The following is a 22,096-nucleotide window of genomic DNA, read 5'->3' as shown; positions in this document are numbered from 1 at the left end:
AGTAATATATATATCTATTTAACTGCCTCTTGAGTATTCGGACACAGAGGCAGTTAAATAGATATACTATATATTAGATATATTTTGAGTCGGACTTATAAGTTTTATAATGAACAAGCCCTATACCCCACCTTAGGTGGGGTCGGGCTCGTCCTGCGGCCCCCTAGAGACCCCCATATGCCAATTTTCAACGGGATCAGCAATTTTTTTCCTGCCGCCAACGAACGCTTCTATGACGGCCATATTTGAAAATGGCGAAAAACAAATTTAGAGCACAAATTATTATCCGGCATTTCTAGTGGCATGTCAATTTTCAGTCGAATCAGAGCAAATCTCTTTCGGCAGCTATTTTTAACGAAAAAAACACTTATATGGCAGCCATATTAAAAAATGGCGAATTATGATTAAGGACTCGTAAAGACCCTCGCATGCCAATTTTCAGCCGGATCGAAGCAAGTTTCAGCCGCTATTTTGAAATCGCCAACTTGATTTTTTTTAACCTAGGCAATTGACCAGTGTTACCCTCTATGACATTCCTTCAAGGACCTCCTACCTATCTCTAATAGTTTCCGTGATAGGAGGCTTTGAAATGTGTATGGCGGCCATCTTGTTTATTTGAATTTCGAACATTTTTACTTCCTGCGGAAATTGACCAGGGTGTATCTCATAAAAATGCACAAAAATCCTAACGTATTATAGACTAATCCAACGTATTATAGTTTTTGCAGGCCGTTGATCACTCGTTTACATTTTCCACATTTAGGTCTTTTCATATTTGATTCTTTGCCTTTTTTGAGCTTATCCGCTTACTACGGTATAAATATCTTTTTTTCTACCATATCGGGAAGCATGCGTTCTATTTTGCTGAGCCTAAACTTGTAGCTTTATATATATATACATATAATGGACATGCAGCTATTAACATACCTATTCTACATAACATTGCACAAAGAGTTCCATGTTGAGCATGAGTCAAACATGATTCAAGCTGTTATCGTTATTTTTCCAAAACAACACAATTGACGTTGATTAGAATTTTCCAGCAATAGGTAACTTATTATTTTATAGATTACGTAGCAAGGTTGATTGGAAATGGGACTCACTGTTTTAATTACATGAAAGTGTTTAAACTTATTAGAATACTTATTAAAACATAAGATTATAGTGTAAATAAGGAAAATTCTATTCTTTACCAGGAAGTCCCCATTTCTCTTCGCAGTAATAAGGACAAAAACAAACTGCATTGATATTGAATGACGACTAGGTTATCTTGCAGTTGCGCAGCTCTACGCTCTTTTCCATTACGTATTATTATAACATTGTGATGTGCAATCGAGTATGTATATATTGAAGTGAAATTGTGAAATTTAAAAATGGGAAAATATGTTTACTTATATTACGCTCTAAATTAGGTGCACAATATAGAAACATCACACGGGTGTATTAAAACTTTATTTACTTTGATAAATCTCCATCGAATTACAATTAAATTGCTACATAATTTTACCAAGAGAATAAGATAAATCAGATTATAAAAGCGTGATATTTAATTTGGCACCCTTTGTGAACGTTACAAAAAATAGAATCGAAAAATGGATAATAAATAGTCTAGATTGTTCTAGTACAATCTAATTTAGGCGGGTGGTTTTTGTGCTTGAGGTTGGTTGGAGGTTTGCTGTCGCAATGACGCTTGATCAGGTTGGCCTTGAGGTGGTTGGCCTTGAGGTGGTTGGCCTTGAGGTAGTTGGCCTTGTGGTGGTTGACCTTGAGGTGGTTGACCTTGAGGTGGTTGACCTTGAGGCGGCTTTGCTTGGTCTTGACCTTGAGAAGGTTGAGCGTTGACAGGCGGCAGCTGATTTAAGTTTTGACCTGTTTTCGGAGCCGCTTGGCCTTGCGGTGGTTGTTGGAATTGTTGTTGTTGACCTTGGTACTGTTGTTGCTGTTGTTGGCCTTGATACTGCTGCTGTTGCTGCGGTTGACCTTGATATTGCTGCTGCTGCGGTGGTTGTCCTTGATACTGCTGGTGCGACGCCTGTTGACCTTGATAGTGATGTTGCTGGGGTTGTTGGCCTTGATACTGTTGTTGCTGGCCTTGATACTGCTGTTGTTGCTGTTGACCTTGTCCTGGATATTGCTGTGGAGGTGGTTGGAATTGTCCTTGCTGTCCCTGGAATTGACCTTGATGCGGTGCTTGGAACTGTCCTGGATGCTGCTGGTACTGTTGCTGTCCTTGATATACTTGTGGAACTTGTTGGTACTGAGGTACTTGTCCTGGTGGATGCTGTCCAGGATGTCGCTGTTGGTAATATTGTTGTTGCAATTTCTGTTGATGATCGAACATGCGCTTTTCGTGGATGGCTTGATTTATCTGATGCTCAGCGCCGGGAATTGGATGGCCATTAGCATCCAACTGAAAATTATTAAAACATTATTAAACTCTTTATAATGCATAAAGCTTACATTAGGGTAAAAATAACTAAACCTTCTTTTTCAATTGATAATTACGTAAGAAATATTCTTCAGAGTCAATCTTTTTGAGGCAATAAAAATCGCATTATTTTAGAAACAATAGAATAATTATTATTTCTAGTTGGGAATACCTCTAGTGATTTGATTTTTTTATTGGACTCGGGGATAATAGTAGAATAAGGCAATTCGCGGGTATCATATATTAATGTCTAATATTAACATCAAAAACCAGACAAATCTATGATTCATAGTGAAAAAACTAAAATGTCCTAACTCGGGAGTCAATGAGAAACGGCAATACTGTTTGGTGGCATACATCCGTAATAGTACCATACAAGACATGAGCCCACCATTAACATATAATGTAATGTCCGGATATTTAATTAAAGATAGCAAAGCCACTTGGAAAAATAATGTTCCCATATTTTCATAGAATTCTTTTATAATTAATAGATTCAGGTGTTACTTTCTATGTCCATGTTAATAAAAATGGAAGTAAGTTCAGTGGGTTCGCAGAGTAGCAAATTAATTTACCTTATTAGGCAAAGAACAATTCATTTACATTTAGTTTCTATGTACTTCTGTCATTTTTCTGGTATAAATATCTTCGTTGTTTAAAATTATTACCTATAAATAATTTAAAAAAGTGTGATGACTGAGTGGTTCATTAAAGTTAATTATTAAAACTATTTTTATTTCATCAAAACATCAGTTTACTAAAAATCGGATTATACTGTTTACTTGAGATATTGCACAACGAATTTCAGATTTACTTACTGCATATTCATGCGAAATAATATAACATAATGTTAAATATTATTAACCGACTTCAAAAAAGGAGGAGGTTCTGAATTTGACTGTATGTTTTTTTGTATGTATGTTACGCGATAACTCCGGTACGTGTGCACCGATTTTCATGATTCTTTTTTTGTCGGAAAGAGGGTACCTCCATAGTGGTCCCATTTAATTTTGAAGAAAATCATCCATCTCTAAGAGTGGCTGTTCACGCATGAAGATTCATTTTTATAAATAGCGCCTAAATTTTATTATAAGGAGCAATTATTTTAATGGTTGATTTTGCTATTCTCTAATGCAAGGCGTTTTTCTCTCAATATACTTTGAGTAGTGAGAACCCATTTTTATTTTCTCCTGTGTCAAGTCCCGCATAGTGACGAACTACAGGATGAATCCTGGTTTGCGCACTTTCCGGTAACCGATTTCAAAAAAACTTGACAAATAAATGTACTTTTGAGGTCGGTTTTTTAGTACTCTGTACTGAGATTATTTATATTAATCAAGCAATGGAATATTTTTCTATTAACCACCTAATGTAATGAGAATTGCTTTATAGTTTGGAATGAGTCTTGTGAACCATTGTAAGAGATGCTTTAGCCATCTTTTATTTAAACAAATAAGAATTGTGTCCAAAACATGTATCTTTTTAAGATCACGTTATACTTGATTGACAAGAAATTGAATATTACTTGAAGTTATTGAATGTATACAGGTCACTGTAATTTATTTAATATAGGATAGGTTAGTTAAGTCAAACTATAGACATAATGATGAATGTCATTGTTTCTAATCGTGAGAGGACCGATCCAACCTGGAGGAGGCAACGTCGACTGGGTGGAGGTGACTAATGTCAGTTGACTGAAAGGAGACCTCGGGGTATTGCACGGCCAGAGTGCGGCTTTGGTAGTCCATATAAACAGTGACCCCGGGAAGAAATCAGAGTGTAGTGGCTGTACTCTGGCTAAGTGCTAAGTGCCAGAGAGTAGTCTAACAAGGCGAAGTGCGTAATAGGCACAGGTCACTGTCGTTCGTGATTCTAGAGTCACCCAACATGCACCATCTAGTCTTCGTATTGTACTCAACATACCAATCCTCGCTGCTGCAGATATTTTATTTCCTCGAGCCGCTCCTTCTCGAATTGTTGATATTCATCTTTAGTGTAAATCTCATTTTCGTCGATAGACTTCCAACCTGGTATAAAATTAATTTATGTTTAGGACTATTTTTGTAGTAAATAATCGATTTTCAAACTTAATATAGTATTTTCAAAGACGAACGAGCTCCATAGACAAAGAGCGGTGCGGTTCGACCTTTTTTTAAAAACATTGTTCTGTCGTCACGATTTCAGTTAATCTTTTTACAGTAAGTTCCATTTAGCGTGTCAATGGCGATCATTCACCCAGTGTTGCGCGCGAAAGTATTATTGTAGCGTAACATATTAATTAAATATTTTGCCTTTATTTTGTTAAATAGTGTATAATTAACGCTCACACTCAACATAGCCCCGCACTAGGGAAACCCTGTGTCGCGGGTGCCATGGACACACACATAGACAACCACAAATTACACCCAAACTCACGAGAGAAATAAATGTAGGCCATACAAATATTTCTCCCAGCCCGGGAATCGAACCTGGGACCTCTGCGTGGCAGTCCGGCATGGTAACCGTTCGGCCACGGAGGCAGTTCATATATCAATAATTAAAAACGTAATCTAAATACTAAGCAGAACTTTCAATACCAACGACAAATCTTAAAGTGTAACAACAAGATAAATGTCTGTGTATCTAAATTATCACCAAAATGTATACGTGAATATTGTATCTTCGGTATGGTCGGGACAATGGCCACTATTAACATGCTAAATGGCACACACTATAGATTTCCGTAGTTAAACCAGAAATATGCTACAAGTTCTATTGCGAGTTTGTCTGTGAGTTGTCTGTTCTCGGCCTTTATCCATGGTACATACACCATTTTTTATGAATGTGAAATATACTTGTGTAAATCCATGACGATAATCCATTATTTTCAGAGAAATGCGTGTTCTACTAAAAGTTTTTTATGTCATATTTACCTTCGTCTTGATTGAAGGACGATTTCTTTGCCTCCAACATGAACTCTTGGAAATCGATGAGACCATCTCGGTTCTTGTCATTTTCTTGAAACACATGCTCTCGCATCCGTTCCATCTCTTCAGCGCGTTCATGCATGTCTTTATTCGGGCCTCCTGGACCGTACAACTTGTCCAATTCCTTTATGAAGAGAGCCTTCACTTCGTTTGCATCCCACACACCGTTGCCGTCGACGTCTAGTAATGGAATTAAATTAATTAATCTTCTATTTAGGGCCTCTTACCAGACGAGCCGTTTCTTCATGCTTATCTAGAGCATCGGTGGTGATTACGCTGGCAGCTCGTACGTTTAAAAACAGTCAAAATTTGTGTGAAATCTCTAGATGCGGTCAACTCGCTGGAACAGTACTTACGAGAATAGAACAAAATCTTAATCATACTTAAGATCTACATACACACTACGATCTAGCTACTTTAGCTGTGCCTGGATGAAGTCGAAGTTGCTCAATAAACGTATGGCACATAAAAATCCCAAAATACTGTGCAAAACCATGAAAACTACAATACAAACGAAAAACATTTGTACCACAACACAAATGTAAAATCCAATAGAGCGTGCAAGTGATAGTGAGAATACAGTGGCGCAACATCGAGTTGTGAACAATCCGAAATGGGAAACTCCAAACGTGCTAAAAGTGTACAAGTTTTCTGTTAGGTTTACTTAGAACTTCAATGGAAAGATAAATTAAATGACCCTTATTATTATAGTACATAGATGACACTAGTATTACTATTAGCTGCATACGTCGAGAACCCCAAAGCCTAAAGCCAGGACGAAGGTTATCTAGTTCTACAAATCTATGGTTACGCCACTAACAATTTTAGTGAAAAACTCTGAATACTACCAAACTAGCACGCTTTGGACCTTACCATGCAGCATGAAAAACACCTTTGGGTCGAAATCTTTTGGTTCCATTTTGTCAGAGTTTTTCCATGTTTCTAACAAATGGTCTCTCTTCACAGGGTGGTGTAGCTACAAATATAATTATAAATTAATTGGCGTGCATTAACGACTCACCATGCATCATGAAGAATGCTTTGGGGTCAAATTCCTGGTCCATATGGTCTTGTTTCTCCCATACTTCCTCGAGTTGTTGCTTTGAACCAGGATGATGAAGCTGTTTGAAGTCATAATGTTTATGAATTTAAGTTTTTTTTTTAAAACATAAGCGAAAGGGGTTTAAGTTTACAACAATCGTACGACAGCGAAATCGATATCCTGCAGTCCTCTCTGGTGTAGTATGGATTAAACAAAGTTTAGTGCAAAAACTTTGGAAGAATATATTCAAAATTTTATTTCAGCTTTCCGTCACGTCTGTGATCACGTCCTATATATAAGTCCATTTGGTGAGCAAATCAATTCACAGTGCCTTATCGCAAACGGCATGTTGTGAAATTTGTAATAAACAGTTTTGAGAAGCAAACCGATTGTACTGGAAGTTACGTTAAAAAGCAAAACACTGATTGACACTCACACACACGTACTACTTAATGTCAAATGAAGATTAACGATTGTACCTTGTATATAAAAGAAAACCAACCACTTTAAGTACTTACATTTAAAAAATTATTTACTTCCGACAACTACTCGCAAATTTTAATCAAACATTTACATTAACTGTGAAATTTTAATTATTTCCTTCGTTTCATAGTACCCGGATACCCGGAGATTTTACCTTCAGGCACTGACCTCAAATGACGTCATATACACGAAAAGAGTGCTACATTGAAATTGAACTGAACAGCCTACGTGATGGGGAGGCAACCTAAGAGGGCATGCTACGGATGCCTAAAGGGCGTTGTTATGAAGGCAGACACAGCAAATTACACTCTCGCGTACTACCGGAGTGGCACTAGGTTGGGTGCATTGAACAGTTTGGGGAAATATCAATGCAAAAAAAATTGCAATATAACTAAGACGCAAGTCGAAATGGCAGCACATAATAAACACTGTCTACATTTACTGGTTTGTGGTGTTTCTTAGCTTCTTCTTCCTGCTTTAGCTTCTCTTCAAATTCTTTTTTCTGCTGCTCGTCTAAGTGTTCTATTTTCTGTTGTTTTTCAAACTCCTTTTGCATTTCGTACTCCTGGAAAAAAATTTTTGCCAAACAGTTAAGTTATAATATTTATTAATATTGAAAATTAGAATAGTATACATAGAAAACGTGAACACCCAAAAAAATATGAACAATAGATTAGGTGACTTCGAAATGGACTAGAAACTTTAGTGATGGGGAAAGGGACAGGAAGAAAGGGACACGTTTACCTCTATTGTAAGATACTGTAGGCTCAAATTATTTAAACAAAATTACATTTACCTTGAACTCTCGTTTTCTCTGCTGGTCGGCCGCCTCCAGGTCTTTCGTGGTCTTCAGGATAAGCTTCTTAAGGTCTTCAATCTCAAATGTGTGAGGATTGGCATGATCAAGATGTTCGTTTGTCGAAACTTTGCCATGCACGTCCAAATTGTTGTTAATTTCGTATTGCTGCAATCAAATTGAAGATAACATAGTTTTAGTACTATAAATATGAAGCGGAGAGCTATAAAGAACAAACAAGATCAGATAAAGATTAGATACAACGGATGCATATATGAGTACTCACTACGCGTGAAGTAACTAAAATTAGCATTATTACATTCGCCAATGCGTGATTTTTAACCTTATGTATAAATATTTTACTTTTTTGTGAACATAAATAATAGTTATAAACCCACGTAGGAAATAAAACATTTTTTATTTAAATCGCGTACATAATAATATGTTTTTCTTTTTCAAACAAACCAATAGTCATAATAGAGAATCATAGGTTTGTTTAATTTACGAATAATTATTGTTTTTTGTGTTGAAATAAGTTTGTTTACTTAACCCATAAAAAACCTTCGAAACAAATTATAATACACCAACAATAATAAATAAACATTAACATAACTTAATTTCAGATTGTTTGATTTTTTGCGATAAAGACAATTCACCTGACGTGAAGTAGTTATTATCGCCGTCTTTACGTGTACGTATATCGCAAATACTAAAGGCATATTTTTAGCATCACAGAGAAATTGCCGGCCATATGTTATGAAAGATACTGCTTTTTGTTCGTATACGTGTCAGTAATAGTGTTGCCTTACCCTAATCTCCAATCCAATAAATTTAGGACAGAATAGCTCTGCTACTAGTACAAGAAAACATAAGTTAATGGCAAACTCCTATGTTGGATATGCCTGTGTTTGGCTAAGAATTTTTACAAGATATAGAGGCAACCTAAAAAAAAAATGAAATGCCTAAATTTTGTATTGTAATTACTTAATGAAAGAACGGGAGTACAGTTCAACGGAAGTAAGGATCCAATGTCGGAAAGTATCTAGAAAACAAATGGCTTTCAGTTATTGACAATGTTTGTTGATTGCCAAATATTTCTAGTCGTATGAAAGTAAGATCGTACTAGATCAGAAAAATAATATACTCACGGCAATTGTTTTTTTAAGTAATATAACAAAAGAATCTATACTGAAGATTTGAAAGAATTCTTATTAGTTGAAGGTCCGCGTGTTCGTTTCAAGAAATATCCTTGATTTTTGTCTTTCATTTGCCTATTTGACTCCTAGGTGCTTGCAAACTACACATTTTTGTAATGTATATATTTATTATATAATATACTGTCTACAGTCTCTCACAAATTTAAACGCTTAAGCTCTGTTCTATGTATTTCTACCTATTTGCTGTAAGGAAATGTAAAGTAGTTTATTTTATAATATACATCTAGTGTTGGACAATTTTCCGAAAATTTTCAAATAGTGGAAATTGTTCCGAAAAAAAATCAGAAAAATTGGAAAAATACAATTGGACTACAATTCTGCGTTTGGATATAACTTTTTATAATAAAATATTTATTTTTCTGAAAAATATGATTTTTTCAAAATAGACATTTTTCCATGACTCAGCATTAATTACATGTATTGCACTTCCTTTTTCGAAAAAGTTAGTCTTATTGTTTATTTTTTGGGCTGTTGAGCACTTGGCAAGACACAAAATGTAAAGACTGATCTGAAGACCAGGCGCGAACGCGGTGTCGTGATGGAATGCTTCGCATGCTTAAGGACGCCGCGTCGTACCTAGGGATACCGAGGCATAATTGCCATCAGTGTGCGCTGGCATGTAGGGATGGCGTAGAATCCCCGCCGGGCTTTGGGCTGCATTAGGCACAAGATGGTTCAGAATAAGATTTTGTTGTTAGTATTATTGGTTGTATAATGTACACATGCTAACCAATGTATCATAGTGTAAATAAACATAAATCTCGAATGTAACAAAGCATAGCAGAATATGACTACTGAGTTAACAATGGATACAAAACCCCGGTGTTATTTATACACCGTTAAAACTGAAATGCAACGCAAGGCGAACATGTTCGCTTTAGCGGAAAAATACTTTCACACGCTTAGTAATGCCGTCCGGCCGGTCGTAAAACTGGGCACCAATTCTACTAATTTTAAATCATATCAGTCGTGTCGACACACAACAACAACAAAAGTTTTAATGGCAGGATTTTGTACGTTTGGTATTCTGCTAAAAGTTAAGAGTAATTGCTAGCCATCGAACTACCACCCAACTGTCATTGCAAATTTATGGTATTCTGTGCTCGATGGCGTAATTAATTATAAAATAATTTAATAAATTAATAATAACAAAATTTTAATAATGATAATCCTTGTGAAAGAGTTCGTCTAGAGAAGTACTGCCACTTCACCTATTTCTGCCGCCAAGCAGTAATGTGAGCATTTAGTTTAGAAGGGTAAGGGAGCTGGTGAAATTACAGACACATGGGACTTGTCAACTTATGTCTCAAGGTGTACGGGAGCAATGGCAATGCCCATAAGATCTTTGCGATTTAAGCTCTGAATGGCACTGCAACTGTAATGGATAGGCGTGTTGCTTACCATCAGGCGCATGAATTGTTTGTCCCGCCACTTAGTATGATAAAAAAAAAATAATTTCAAAAAGCACATTACTGATTAAACCAGATAAAAATTAAAATATGCACGGTAATTTCCGTGGATTTTTAGTAAGGCAACATAGTTCTTCATTGAATGAATGAATGCCATCATTGCCATTCCACTGACGCCAGAGACTCAACTGCCATTGCTAGATTTTAGCAGAATAACAAATGTTATCATAATTACAATGCCATCAGAATGGAATATAATTCAACAAGTAAATCATCGGAATTGGGGCCTTGGGCTTGTGTGTACAAGTAGAATTGACGATTTATCAAGCCGCTGATGGACACGTCGATTGTACAGTGTCTAAAGTTTTCATAGAAAATGAACACAAGTAACGTATGATCTTAAAAACTAAACACCTAAGTAACAGTACCTAAGAGAAGGCTTAAAATAATACAATAATTGTATCCCCGGGACTCGTGGGAAATATAATAACGCACACACCCTGTATCGCGGATGCAAACACACATACACAGCACAAATTGCAACCCAAACTCACAAAACAAATAAATATAGGCCATATCTCCCGCTCCGAGAATAGTACCCCGGACCTATGCCTGGCAGACCAGCATGGTAACCATTTGGCCACCGAGGCAGTTAGTAGGTAGGTAGTAACTTTCCAAGTTTACGTTATTTTATTGCTCTCTTTGCTTGGTGTCTTGATTCATATCACATGCTACGGTTTTTAATTGCAAGACATTATGGTGAGAAGCCCATGCCTTATTTCATTACATAGTGCCGTTTCCTGAAATACGCAAGCATAGGACTGGCCGACCGCAGTTAACATTGATGAATCACGTATGTAGTATTTAAATGCCTCTAAAAACAGAAAACAGGTTTGTTGGATAAATCTATAATGCAAATCTGTGTTTCTGAAGAGTGTTACTACTAGACAAATCCGTTTCATTTTCCGTTACAATTTATATTATATAATATCTTACTTACTTGTTCAGCACTAGCTCAGTATTTACTAAAAAGCAGCAGTCTTTTCGGGATATTCATCGCCGCCAATTCGTTTAGTATCGGATTTAATCGATACCTCTTAATGAACACTACAGCAACAAAATTTTTTTACTTGTTCCGTTTTTATTTTATTATTTGTTTCTTTTTTATCACAAAATTCGTTACTTGGATTTTTTCGAACTTTGTTTTTGTTTCTTTATTTTTCTTTTTCACAAAATTTGGGGAGCATAATATTAGTAAACAAATATGGCTGTTTACAAAAATAACAGAAAATTGCCAAAAAGTAATATTGGCGTAGTGTTCATTGGAAGTATCGAAATTATCTATTAATTAATTACCCTAGTAGCGAGGTGGCGCAGACGCTCCAATTCACGACGCTTGATTTCATCAAGCTTTGTCCTTACATTGTGATTCACGAAGTCCAACTGTTCAGCGATTTTACCTGACTGTAAAATAAAATAAAATAATAACTGCACTCTCTATTTTGATAAATGAATAAAATTTTGGCAAATCCTTTTACCATTGTGGCAACCATTACAGTATAAGCCATCGACACGATAGCAAATAACGAATTATTACAATTTGTTTATCGAGCGAATCGAGCACCTTTCCATTAATCCACATGAATATTATAAATGCTAAAGTAACACTGTCTGTGTTACTTTAGCATTTAGTGTTTTCACGACTAAACCGCTGAGTCAATATTAATGAATTTTGATATAGAGATAGACGGGAGCTAGAGAACAGAGACATAGGCTACTTTTTGCAAAAATAAACCTTAAAGGGGGTAAAATATGGTACGAAAGATTGTATGGAGAACCAATAAAACCATGAAAATTAGTTGTGATTTTATTTGTGAAGTAACTCCACTAGTTTTGTTATGATTATGAATGCAATACTGCGGCTTCGATGAGAAGGTTATTCAAAAATCTCTCACTAGACGTCACTAGCGGCGACGATTGACTAAAGTCAGTACAAAGATCCATAACAAAAACTCAAATGAGAACTTCGATGACTCGGTAACTGGACCCGTGGCTCAGATGGTGAGAGCAATGCTACGGTGCAGCAGGGACATGGATTCAAGTCCCACCAGGTCGACGCAGAATTTTTCTGTGCGTTCGATCTTTATATTCATAATCATATGAAAATTAGTCTAGTACGAACGCGCCAAAAGTAGAGGCTACACGAAGTATTTACTCCACCCAGACGATGTGGCGGGCACCAGCTAGTTCAGATTATAAAGAAAAGTGATAAGATTTATGTTTTCAATGAAATAAAATGACTACTCACACGGACGTCATCCTCATTCGCTTTTTCTAACCGCTCCCTGAAGTCAGGATCGCTTTCAAGCGCTTGAACGACTTCTTGCAGATACCTATGGTATTCCATTATGTCTTCCTGTATCAATGAGAATGAAAATAAAGTTAAAAGCATGTTTTATTAAAAATAAAATTTACACAATATTGATAAAAAAAACAACAAGCATAGGTAAAACGAAAATTTTTAAATAATAACTATTCTTGATGTATAACCAAGCAAGTTATATATTATGATGTGAATTAGCAAAGCAAAGCTAAGCGTACACAAATTTCTAAAGAGCTGATGCAAAGGTTTGGCAAGATACAATGAGTCTTACCATGTTGCATAATTTAAAAGAACTAATTTCTTTTACCAGCAACATGAACATTGAATTTGTAGGTTAAAAAGAAAATTAATTTGTTGATTAAACCATTAAAGTCCTTATTGATTATAAATTACTAGTCAGTAAATGCAACATACATAGGTACTGCGTGATGGTATGTAATAAACATATCGCCCTTCCCACCGAATAATACGGTAATATGCTGTTGCGGTAGTTTTCATTTTATTTTATTGCATATCCGGTGTTTAGAGCGTTAATTAAACCTTGTAATTTTTTTTGTACTATTTCTATGGATATTTATAAAAGTACATTAATTTCATTGGTCCCGTAATGAACATAATAATATTATTCCCTTAATGTCTAAACACCCTTATTACACGAATAATACCATAACAAGTTAGTACAGATTATGCAATCGTTATTTTTTTCCGTAAGTGATAATAACCATTAAATTCGCGTAAGAAACACATTAAAACAATTATATTCGTGTATTATTTTTATTTTTATGTAGAATGTATTTGCATATTCATTTCTTGATACCATACATAAACGAATGTTACCCTAATTATACTATTACTGTATCACTATCGCTTGGATTTCATCCGAATAAAGTCGTAATATCATATTACCGTTACCTTTTTTGACACCACATTTTAATGAATAATACGGTAATGCATTAATACTGACTACGAAATCGTTGGGTTTACACGCGAATAATATGGTAATGATGCGTTGCATACTATACTTTTGGCCTGCAATTTCAGTAATATTATTTTCATCAATAACTTTATTTAGTAAAACTAATACAAAAATATCATAAAAGAAAATAAACTGTAAAAAAATTAGCTTTGTTTTGACATAGAAATAACTATCCTATGATGCACCCGAGCTAAGATATACACAAAAAATAGTTTTCTATTTTTCCTGTAAAATTTAGAATTATCGGTTACCATATTATTCGCTGGGGACTGCGATATGCATATGTTTTTATATTCGATCACGTTAGTTTCCGTTAAATTCCGGACCAACCTCTCCCCATTCTTTTCGCCACCCTCCACTCCCATTAGTCTCGGCATTCATACTCGTTTGTTTACTCTTGGTATTTTTAACCTAGCCTTGTTTAAAGATATTCTCCAATTGATCGAGATAGGCACGTCTCGAGGTCTACCTCTCCCCAACATTTGCATCCGTATTCGCTCAACAAATTAGTGCCGTCTATATACTAACGTTCATCCTTTCTACGTGACCAAATCACTGAAGCATTCCCTTTCGAAACCTGGTAGGCTCTCGGGTTTCTCTCAGAGAAAAGTTTAAGGAGACTGGTATTATGACTGTGGCATCACAGTACATTTACTCAAATATTTTATATGCCCGTAAAATTATACATCATTTCAATAAGAAAGAAGATATTCATAACATTAACCTTAGAGCTAAGCCCAAACTCATGGTACCACACAATTTCGTTTAACCAAGGTAAACGACTCTTTTATGGGGAACTGTATACGTTTTTACAATAAGATTCTGGAGCATATATTAAGATTATCATTTCTTTAGTTTTAAAACTACAATAAAAATATTTTGATTGAAAAGCCATATTACAAAATCGAAGACTATGTGTTAGATAAAGATGTATAGAAAGACAACACGGCTCCAGAATCCACACAAATTTGATTCAAAGTGTATTCCATAGCATTCAAGTTTATTTGAAAAGAGCAATCCCTAGAGTTTCTTGCTCGTTCTTCTCAGGGAAATCAGCGTAGTGAACAAGTAGTAGCTTAATGTCATGTAATGTAAATGTGACGTTTTCAAGCGTAAATTTATTATACCTATGGAATAAATGATCTTTGACTTTGACCTGATCATTACATCATCTTTCGCACACCAAAGCTCTCGTACTACACTGTTTCAAACTTTTGTTTATGATACTAAGTGATGGGACGACCAAGCCATGCGCCTGGCGGGAAGCGACACGCCTGTCCATAGCAGTTGCAGTGCCACTCAGAACTTTAAATTGCAAAGATCTGAGACACTGTCACTGCGCCTGTCACCGACATGTTGAAAAAATCTCATGTAAGCATTACTCATTGGCGGCGGAAATAGGTAAGGTGAATCACATACAATTATGGGACCATTTCAGGGCATATAATTAATTATCAACCTTTAGAAGACCTCCAATCGTCGATAAATCGGTCAAATTGGATATTTTCCCATATTTGTTATTATACTAGTATAACCAATGCGACCGATTACCAAACCGTGCGAATAGGAAGCCATACTGACCAATGGAAGACAAATAAAATGGCAATCACGAGTAGGCCCAATATCATAGGTGCTAAAATAGTGAAAAGCAAATACTTTATTAGTAAATATAAACTCTACAATCTACGCCGAGCTTATCTACTCATATTATATCTAGACCCATTACCATTCCTTACCGGATTATATTCCTGTAATAAAAAAAAATCGAATGTTACTGAACGTCAACCGCCTTCATGAAAATATGGAAAAATCAATAAAATTGACAATATATAAGTCCGAATTGTGCGACAAACCAAAACAAACATCGAAATGGGTGCGTTTTTCTGTACATTTAGGATTTCAAAATGTATTAATAGATAGAGTTATAGTTAAACACAAGCAGACCTAAGTTATTGAATAAAAGTAACAACTGCAGTAACAACTCCATTGACAGTGTCTAAAAAAATTTGATTTTATTAAGTAAATCAAGAAATAAAAATACACGAATTCCAATTCAATTTGCAAAATAAATTATTTAAGGAATTTGTACTTGCAGAGCGGGAAAAAATTTTATTCAAGTAATATTTTTTCTTATTTTGTAATTTGGTTAGGCGTTTTGTGATCCAGGTTTTTACTAAACCATTCGCCAACGACACGGCACAGTGGGAATTCGACGTTTTCTTGATAATATGGTCAACTTAGGAACGAGAACTATAGATCAGGTAACGTTATGTACTAATACGTCAAAGTTGTAGGTCTACTTTGATTTATGTACGATAAGAGCACTTTAGTTAATAAAATATTCAATTTAAAATCCTGGAAATATGCAAACTACCGATACGGACCCGAACTAATCGAATAAAAGCCCCGGTAAATATTATTGTTTCAACTTACCGTGCCGTTCAAATGAACAGTGCCTTTCTAATAGTATCGTAAGTATGCATTAATACCATAACTTATATTATTTATGAATTACACAGTTTAACTTACATAATGGAGGTAGGTACATAGTATTGTGTTGTGCATTAAAATATTATATACATGGGTAGTAAATTATTATTTACGGTTCTTATCAGCTCCTGCATATAGGCACAAAGTTTCACGCTCATTACACTTTTAGTACGCCGCTATTAATCACAAAAAGCGTCGTGTACCACAGTATTGATTATTATGTAAAATTATAAGGTAAAAGAGAGACTATAAAATACCTACCTACACACACAAATATTATAGGGGACAAGCTATAAAAGTCGGCACGTATTTAATGTATTTCACAATACTAAAGCGAAAACTGAATTAACAGGCAGTAAAATAACTAGTCTACTTTCCACTGTTGATAAGAGCTGTACACTCAGAAACGGTCACGGTTCTGATAAGTCTTGGTGGTCTCTTTGGGCGATCTGAGTGTTTTATATTTATTTCGTTACCCCAAAGGGCGAGCTAATACGCACGCAAATGTCATTGACCTACCCAGTCAAAGATGTCACACACCCTTTTTTTTTTACTGTATTTTTAAGACCAAACTGCAACGTATTACTACCCCTTAAATCGTAGCATACGTTCAATGTCATTTGTAAATTTGTAATTTTATTTAGACATAAAATAAAGGCGCCATTTAAAAAAAAAGACACGTACATTTGGACTAAATTGTCAAAGAATTTTTTTTTGAAGTATTTTTATTATCCATGACATTAATACATTAATGTCAAAAGGGAAAATTAGCGCTACCCAGAGTCCACAAGTAACCTGTGAGCCTCCTCAGTCTCTATAAGAGGACAGAATTAAAATTTGAACACTTACGAGCTCTTCTTTAATTTCACTGTCGTTGTCCTTGTCGGAGTCCGGATGCACCGGCGGCGCGTATGAACAGTGGAAAACCACAAGAAGACACAACAAACTTGTGAACAACTTCATATTCATCCTGTTACAAAATTTACAACAAAATTAATAAAGTAAAAAACACACAACTATCAAGCCTAACTATACTTCGAAATAAGCTTCTGCCATAATGAGAGTTGATGTAACCCATTAAGTTCTTAAAAGTTTCTTAAAAGTAATCTAAGGGGCTATAATTTATAGTATACTTACTAATTAGACAATACCGAAATAAGTATAAGATCAAAATTCGATTAATGTAATAAATATTTTAAAATATTAACGTTTGAAATTGTTTACAACAATACGTATTCTGCATTCTTAAATTAGTGATAAACAAAAGCTTATCTCATATTTACAGCAAAATATAACATTAATAATATATACAAAATGTAATCAACACTTAAAAAATATAAATAAGGTATACAAATATACACACCAGCATATTTAGCGGAATACTAGTTATATCCCCAAAATAATGCAGTGTTTTTTCGAAAGTCTGGCTGGCACTTTTTTATTTTCGGTCTAATTTGACTTTCAAGTGTCAAACTTTCGTTGAAAAATCTTTTCTAAACACATTATAAATTTTGATGTAATCAATGTTAAACTATAACAGTTTTCAATCTTTCTGCTTTGTCACAAGATGTAAAAGAAAATGCATTTTGTTTAATTTAATTTTTTTACAATAAAGTCTGTACTAAGTCGATGTCGTGATGAGTATATATTTAAATATAAACATTACTATATTCTCACTTTTTTTGTTCCTCTAAATGTGCCAGTGGTAGTCAATATATACATATTATAAAACTACCATTACTTTGAAAATATGTGTGTAACTTCTAAATAAAAAACCACTTATAAAAGACCCTACATGAATGTTGCACCTTTATAAAGGTAACCGATAAACGGGTTATAACCCGATGTTGCGCCTCTATAAAGATAATCGATAAACGGGTTATAACCCGTTTATCGGCCTCTGGCCTTCATGTAATATCAACAAGGTATATACAGGAGTAGATCACAGGCACATTGTTTACAAAAATGTTTTTTATTCTCCACAAATTTTTGTCTTCGTTCACATTTAGGGGAAAATTGACTATGAGCAAATTTTCAAGGATGTCAGTTAAAACCGTTTGGGTGCAATTCATTCAAACTTTCAGATTAACTATATTACATATTATCCTTCCAGTTCTCTGCGTGCAAGGAAGCGGAGGTCGTATTCCACATGATAAGGGTACACTAGCACCAACTCGTGTCGGAGGCCGGCCAAGACCCACTTCGAGTCGCTGAGCCAGCGGAGTAAATGAAAAGTCATCTAATATGAAAAGAATACAAGGAATACCTTACCATGAACTCTTATTACGATTCAGGTTAGGACCTAAAATAAATCGTTGTGAGACAACACTACATGAAGTGTATTTCACCATCCCGCTTTTTTGTCGTTAAGAACTTATACTGAACTGTAATAAGAGTTCATGGTAATGCCCCCGCTTTCTTGTTTATTATTTAGACCGAAAAGTAGGTAGCACATTTGTTGAATCACAAGTACTACTAGTACTAAAAATTTGCTTACAAAAATTGTGATGTAATCTTTAAGTTACAGAAATTACACGCACGCACACACGCACACACGCACGCACACATGCACGTACACACTTAACATAGCTCCGCACTAGGAAAACACATAGACAACCACAAATTACACCCAAACTCACGAGGCCATAAAGCAATAAATGTAGGCCATACAAATATTTCTTCCGAACCAGGAATCGAACCTGGGACCTCTGCGTCGCAGTCACATAGTAACCGTTTGGCCACAGAGGCAGTTTCACTTTTGAATACCCTTACAATGCTTCATTTTATATCTCTGTTATATTAACCACTTATATTAGATAACTGAGTAGGTAATTTTTCACTACTTTTGGGAATCTATAGTTCACTGAAGCTTGAAAAGTAGATGTAACAGTATTAATGAAATTTAAAAGCGATCAACATAATAACAAATTGTAATGATTTACGACTATAATAAAGGCTTATATTACTTATTTGAAACATTTATGGTAACCAAACAGTATAATAGTAATTTAATTATCATAAATATTCAAACAACTACATTTGAAAACATTGTAACATTGGTACATAAACAAGTTCATTTTGTGCATGTGCTGAGGTCAATGATGTGCTGTGTAAATTTATTTAAAAAAAAAACAATTTGTTTCTGTAATAGCCTATGTAGGTTCTCTGTCATTGTAGATTTGTAGATTCTCCTCTCAGTGAATTCTGGTCAAAATTAACCAGAAAATTTTTGAGTAAAAGAGGCTGTATTCCTCAACTTGACATTGGTGAAATCATTGATTGCTTCGATGGAGTCATAACATTTAAAAGAAGAAGAAGACATTGCTGCTTTAAAGTGTAGTACTGGATAATTATTTTTTACTGAACTTTATAAGTTAGTGTTTACCTAGGGTTTTATCTCGACTTTAAAATTTTGTAGAAATATTGAAAACTGAAGCTACAGAACATTTCTAAAAACAATTCCATCATTTTTATAAAATGAAATTAATGCACTTGCCTACTTACTACTCAACCATGAATTATACTCTAAATTTGGATCTAACTTCTTTCTTTTTTTCCACCTTTCTTGTTTCGGACCAACAAGCTCTATAAATTATGGAAGGTTCTTACAGTATGTCAGCTCTTTATTCTTTCCGTGATACTCAGAAAACACTCCCAAAGTCCTTACGAGCTTTCAATCTTGACTACAAGACAAAGAAAAGGAACAGTGTGACCCTACACACCATTCTACACTAGTTTGTCTAACAAACATTTCCGTTCCTGGGAAATTACCTTAATAATAAGTTAAATGCTTCCCTGACAATATGCCCTCCCAAAAAATTCTTGCAAAAAAAGGTCACTCTACAGTTACTAATACAGTCTTATTAAAACCTCTCTCGTAAACTGTGCATGAAACATTTACTGGGTTATTTGTAAAATACTAACAACCTTACAGGACTGTATTACTAACATCATAAACAACAACTTTTGTACCATGACTTTTAATAATTCATCAGATTTTGCTTTCATACAAAAATATATACATTTAAATAAATACTTCTATATGGTAATTAAGTTACTCTGTTTAGAACGAGAGTGGGAGAGACGGAAGATTCTTAAATGTGTTGGAACATACCTCACCACCGAATACAGATAAAAAAAGTGTCAAATAGTACAATAAAAATTTAAAATATTATTGTTGGTAGATTTATTACGTTTTGTGAAAAGTCCTGGAACAAAAATTTAAGTTTATGATGTTAGTATCTTAAAAATAACCCTCCACAATGACTCCCACTCTTGTTATGCGCAGAGTTATTACCATTTAGAGTGATCTATTTAAATATATTCATTTTTGTATGAAATTAAAATCTGATATATCGTTACTTTACTTTGTCAAACTCATATCTTATAAAGAGTGAGTATTCACAAGATGGCAAAACATTCTATTTATTTTAAATTTCTTATCAAGGGGGTTAATTTGGATCAGTACTTTAAGTATAGGTAAAAACCAGTGTGTGAATGTCAAGGAAATGTGGTGTGAAATCAGCCTGCAAAATTTACATATGCAATCCATTTTTTGCATTTAAGTAACTGTATGCTTTAAGATACAAGTTTGAGAAAGTAAGGCGACGATATGGTGTTAGTAATGTAGTATTGCGAGGTTGCTAGCATTTTATAAAACCCTGTATACTTGCCACTTACACACCAGGTTACACAATCTTTACACTCTCATATCATTATCACACACCATACATAAATTCACACATAAATCTTTAAGATTAAAAAGTATATTAAATTTATATATATAATAATAAAATTTTAAAATAAGTATTAAAATAACAGCTAATAAAACAGTTTTTCTTGTTCCAGGGGAAGAGTTTGGTGACATATAACACAGGCTTTTCAAACCTACCACAGGCACCAGTCATTCACTTAAGTAGTTTGATATCACAAAATTGTCTTATATCCCATTGATTTAATTAGCTCTTAGGCTGCCTTTGTGTGTGAAAATAAATATATATTATAATTATTATACTTCCTAAGTAATTCACGTCATTGCTTAATGACGTGAATTGCTTAGGAAGTTAATAGGTTTATACATTATATAGTACTTAGCAAGTATTATTGCCACATAATATTGGATAACTTTTTACGTATTTTTTGATGAAACATCCAGTCCAAACGATAATGATCAAATTTCATACATTACATTGTATTTTAAGACAGAATATTCAAGGATTACAAATTGAATATCTCGTCCGAAGTAGAAATGACTTTAGGCAGGAAACTGATATTAATACACTGCGTGCCTCAGTTTTCCCATAAGGGAAATCTTAGGCAAACGTGGCCAATATATATTTTCTTGTTTTCAATGGTACTTAAAAACGACAAGAATATAAAATACATTGTCAAAATCGATACTCGGAGAACAACGTAGTGCTGCTCAAACAGAAAGTTTGCTGACAAAAGTCCAAAGAACTTAGCAATCCACATTGTACTGAATAATTATAAGAAATCTTGGGTTACTTACTTGTATTCACAGTTATTTGAAGAGTAACAGCATAAATAAAAATTCGAAAATAAAAGGAGATTTCGTCACATTTGTTGAAATGAAATTGAAAACAGCGTTTGACTTCAGTTCAGACTTGACGTTGACGTGTCCCTCCCCTCCCCACCACGTAAGTACAAAAGTCGTTTATGGCTTCTCGCGAGTGTAATTTAGCCAATTTGCATTTTTTTAACGTACCTGTATCATATTTAGATGATATTGATACGATATTGACGAACCCATTAATAAAGTAGCGAATATTAATTCTTATAAAGATAACTTAAAGGCTGTTGCAATTTTAATAAAAAAAGTACACAAACTGATGAAAAACACCATATATTTTAAGGGTGCAAAGTATCCGATCTTCGTTCGTTATTCC

At 34.6% G+C, this 22,096-nt stretch overlaps 1 protein-coding gene across 8 annotated transcripts; it reads right to left on the bottom strand.

Annotated features, from left to right (window-relative positions):
* Nucleotides 1-1,437: 1,437 nt before the first annotated feature.
* On the bottom strand, nt 1,438-21,787 carry LOC113229044 (nucleobindin-2). Of its 8 annotated transcripts, XM_026462528.1 has the most exons (12): nt 21,700-21,787; nt 17,040-17,160; nt 16,134-16,160; nt 15,437-15,448; nt 12,650-12,757; nt 11,698-11,805; nt 7,716-7,883; nt 7,356-7,484; nt 6,268-6,370; nt 5,341-5,574; nt 4,352-4,455; nt 1,438-2,410 (listed from the first exon to the last, which is right to left on the bottom strand). In XM_026462528.1, the coding sequence occupies exons 2-12, from the start codon at nt 17,157-17,159 to the stop codon at nt 1,634-1,636; spliced, it is 1,890 nt and encodes a 629-aa protein (XP_026318313.1). In that variant the 5' UTR covers nt 17,160; nt 21,700-21,787; the 3' UTR covers nt 1,438-1,633. The 8 variants fall into 8 exon arrangements, with proteins under 8 accessions (XP_026318313.1, XP_026318321.1, XP_026318336.1 ...); XM_026462536.1 differs by lacking the exons at nt 6,268-6,370; nt 21,700-21,787 and adding an exon at nt 6,416-6,515; XM_026462551.1 differs by lacking the exons at nt 6,268-6,370; nt 21,700-21,787 and adding an exon at nt 6,416-6,515 and having other exon boundaries at nt 7,362-7,484.
* Nucleotides 21,788-22,096: the final 309 nt, after the last annotated feature.

This window comes from Hyposmocoma kahamanoa, unplaced genomic scaffold, assembly GCF_003589595.1.
Source record: "Hyposmocoma kahamanoa isolate Upper Pololo Valley unplaced genomic scaffold, ASM358959v1 100021, whole genome shotgun sequence".
Classification (NCBI taxonomy): Eukaryota; Metazoa; Arthropoda; class Insecta; order Lepidoptera; family Cosmopterigidae; genus Hyposmocoma; species Hyposmocoma kahamanoa.
The sequence above is the reverse complement of the archived record's forward strand: the minus strand, read 5'-3'. Positions and strand labels throughout refer to the sequence as shown.

Bases quoted from the DNA above. Each gene is read 5' to 3' on its own strand.
- LOC113229044 (XM_026462528.1), bottom strand. From the start codon at position 17,159: ATGAATATGAAGTTGTTCACAAGTTTGTTGTGTCTTCTTGTGGTTTTC. The intron at 16,161-17,039 runs GTAAGTGTTCAA...CGATACTATTAG, and splicing joins GTGAAATTAAAGAAGAGCTC to AAAGGCACTGTTCATTTGAA. The intron at 11,806-12,649 runs GTGAGTAGTCAT...TTTATTTTACAG, and splicing joins CGAATGAGGATGACGTCCGT to TCAGGTAAAATCGCTGAACA.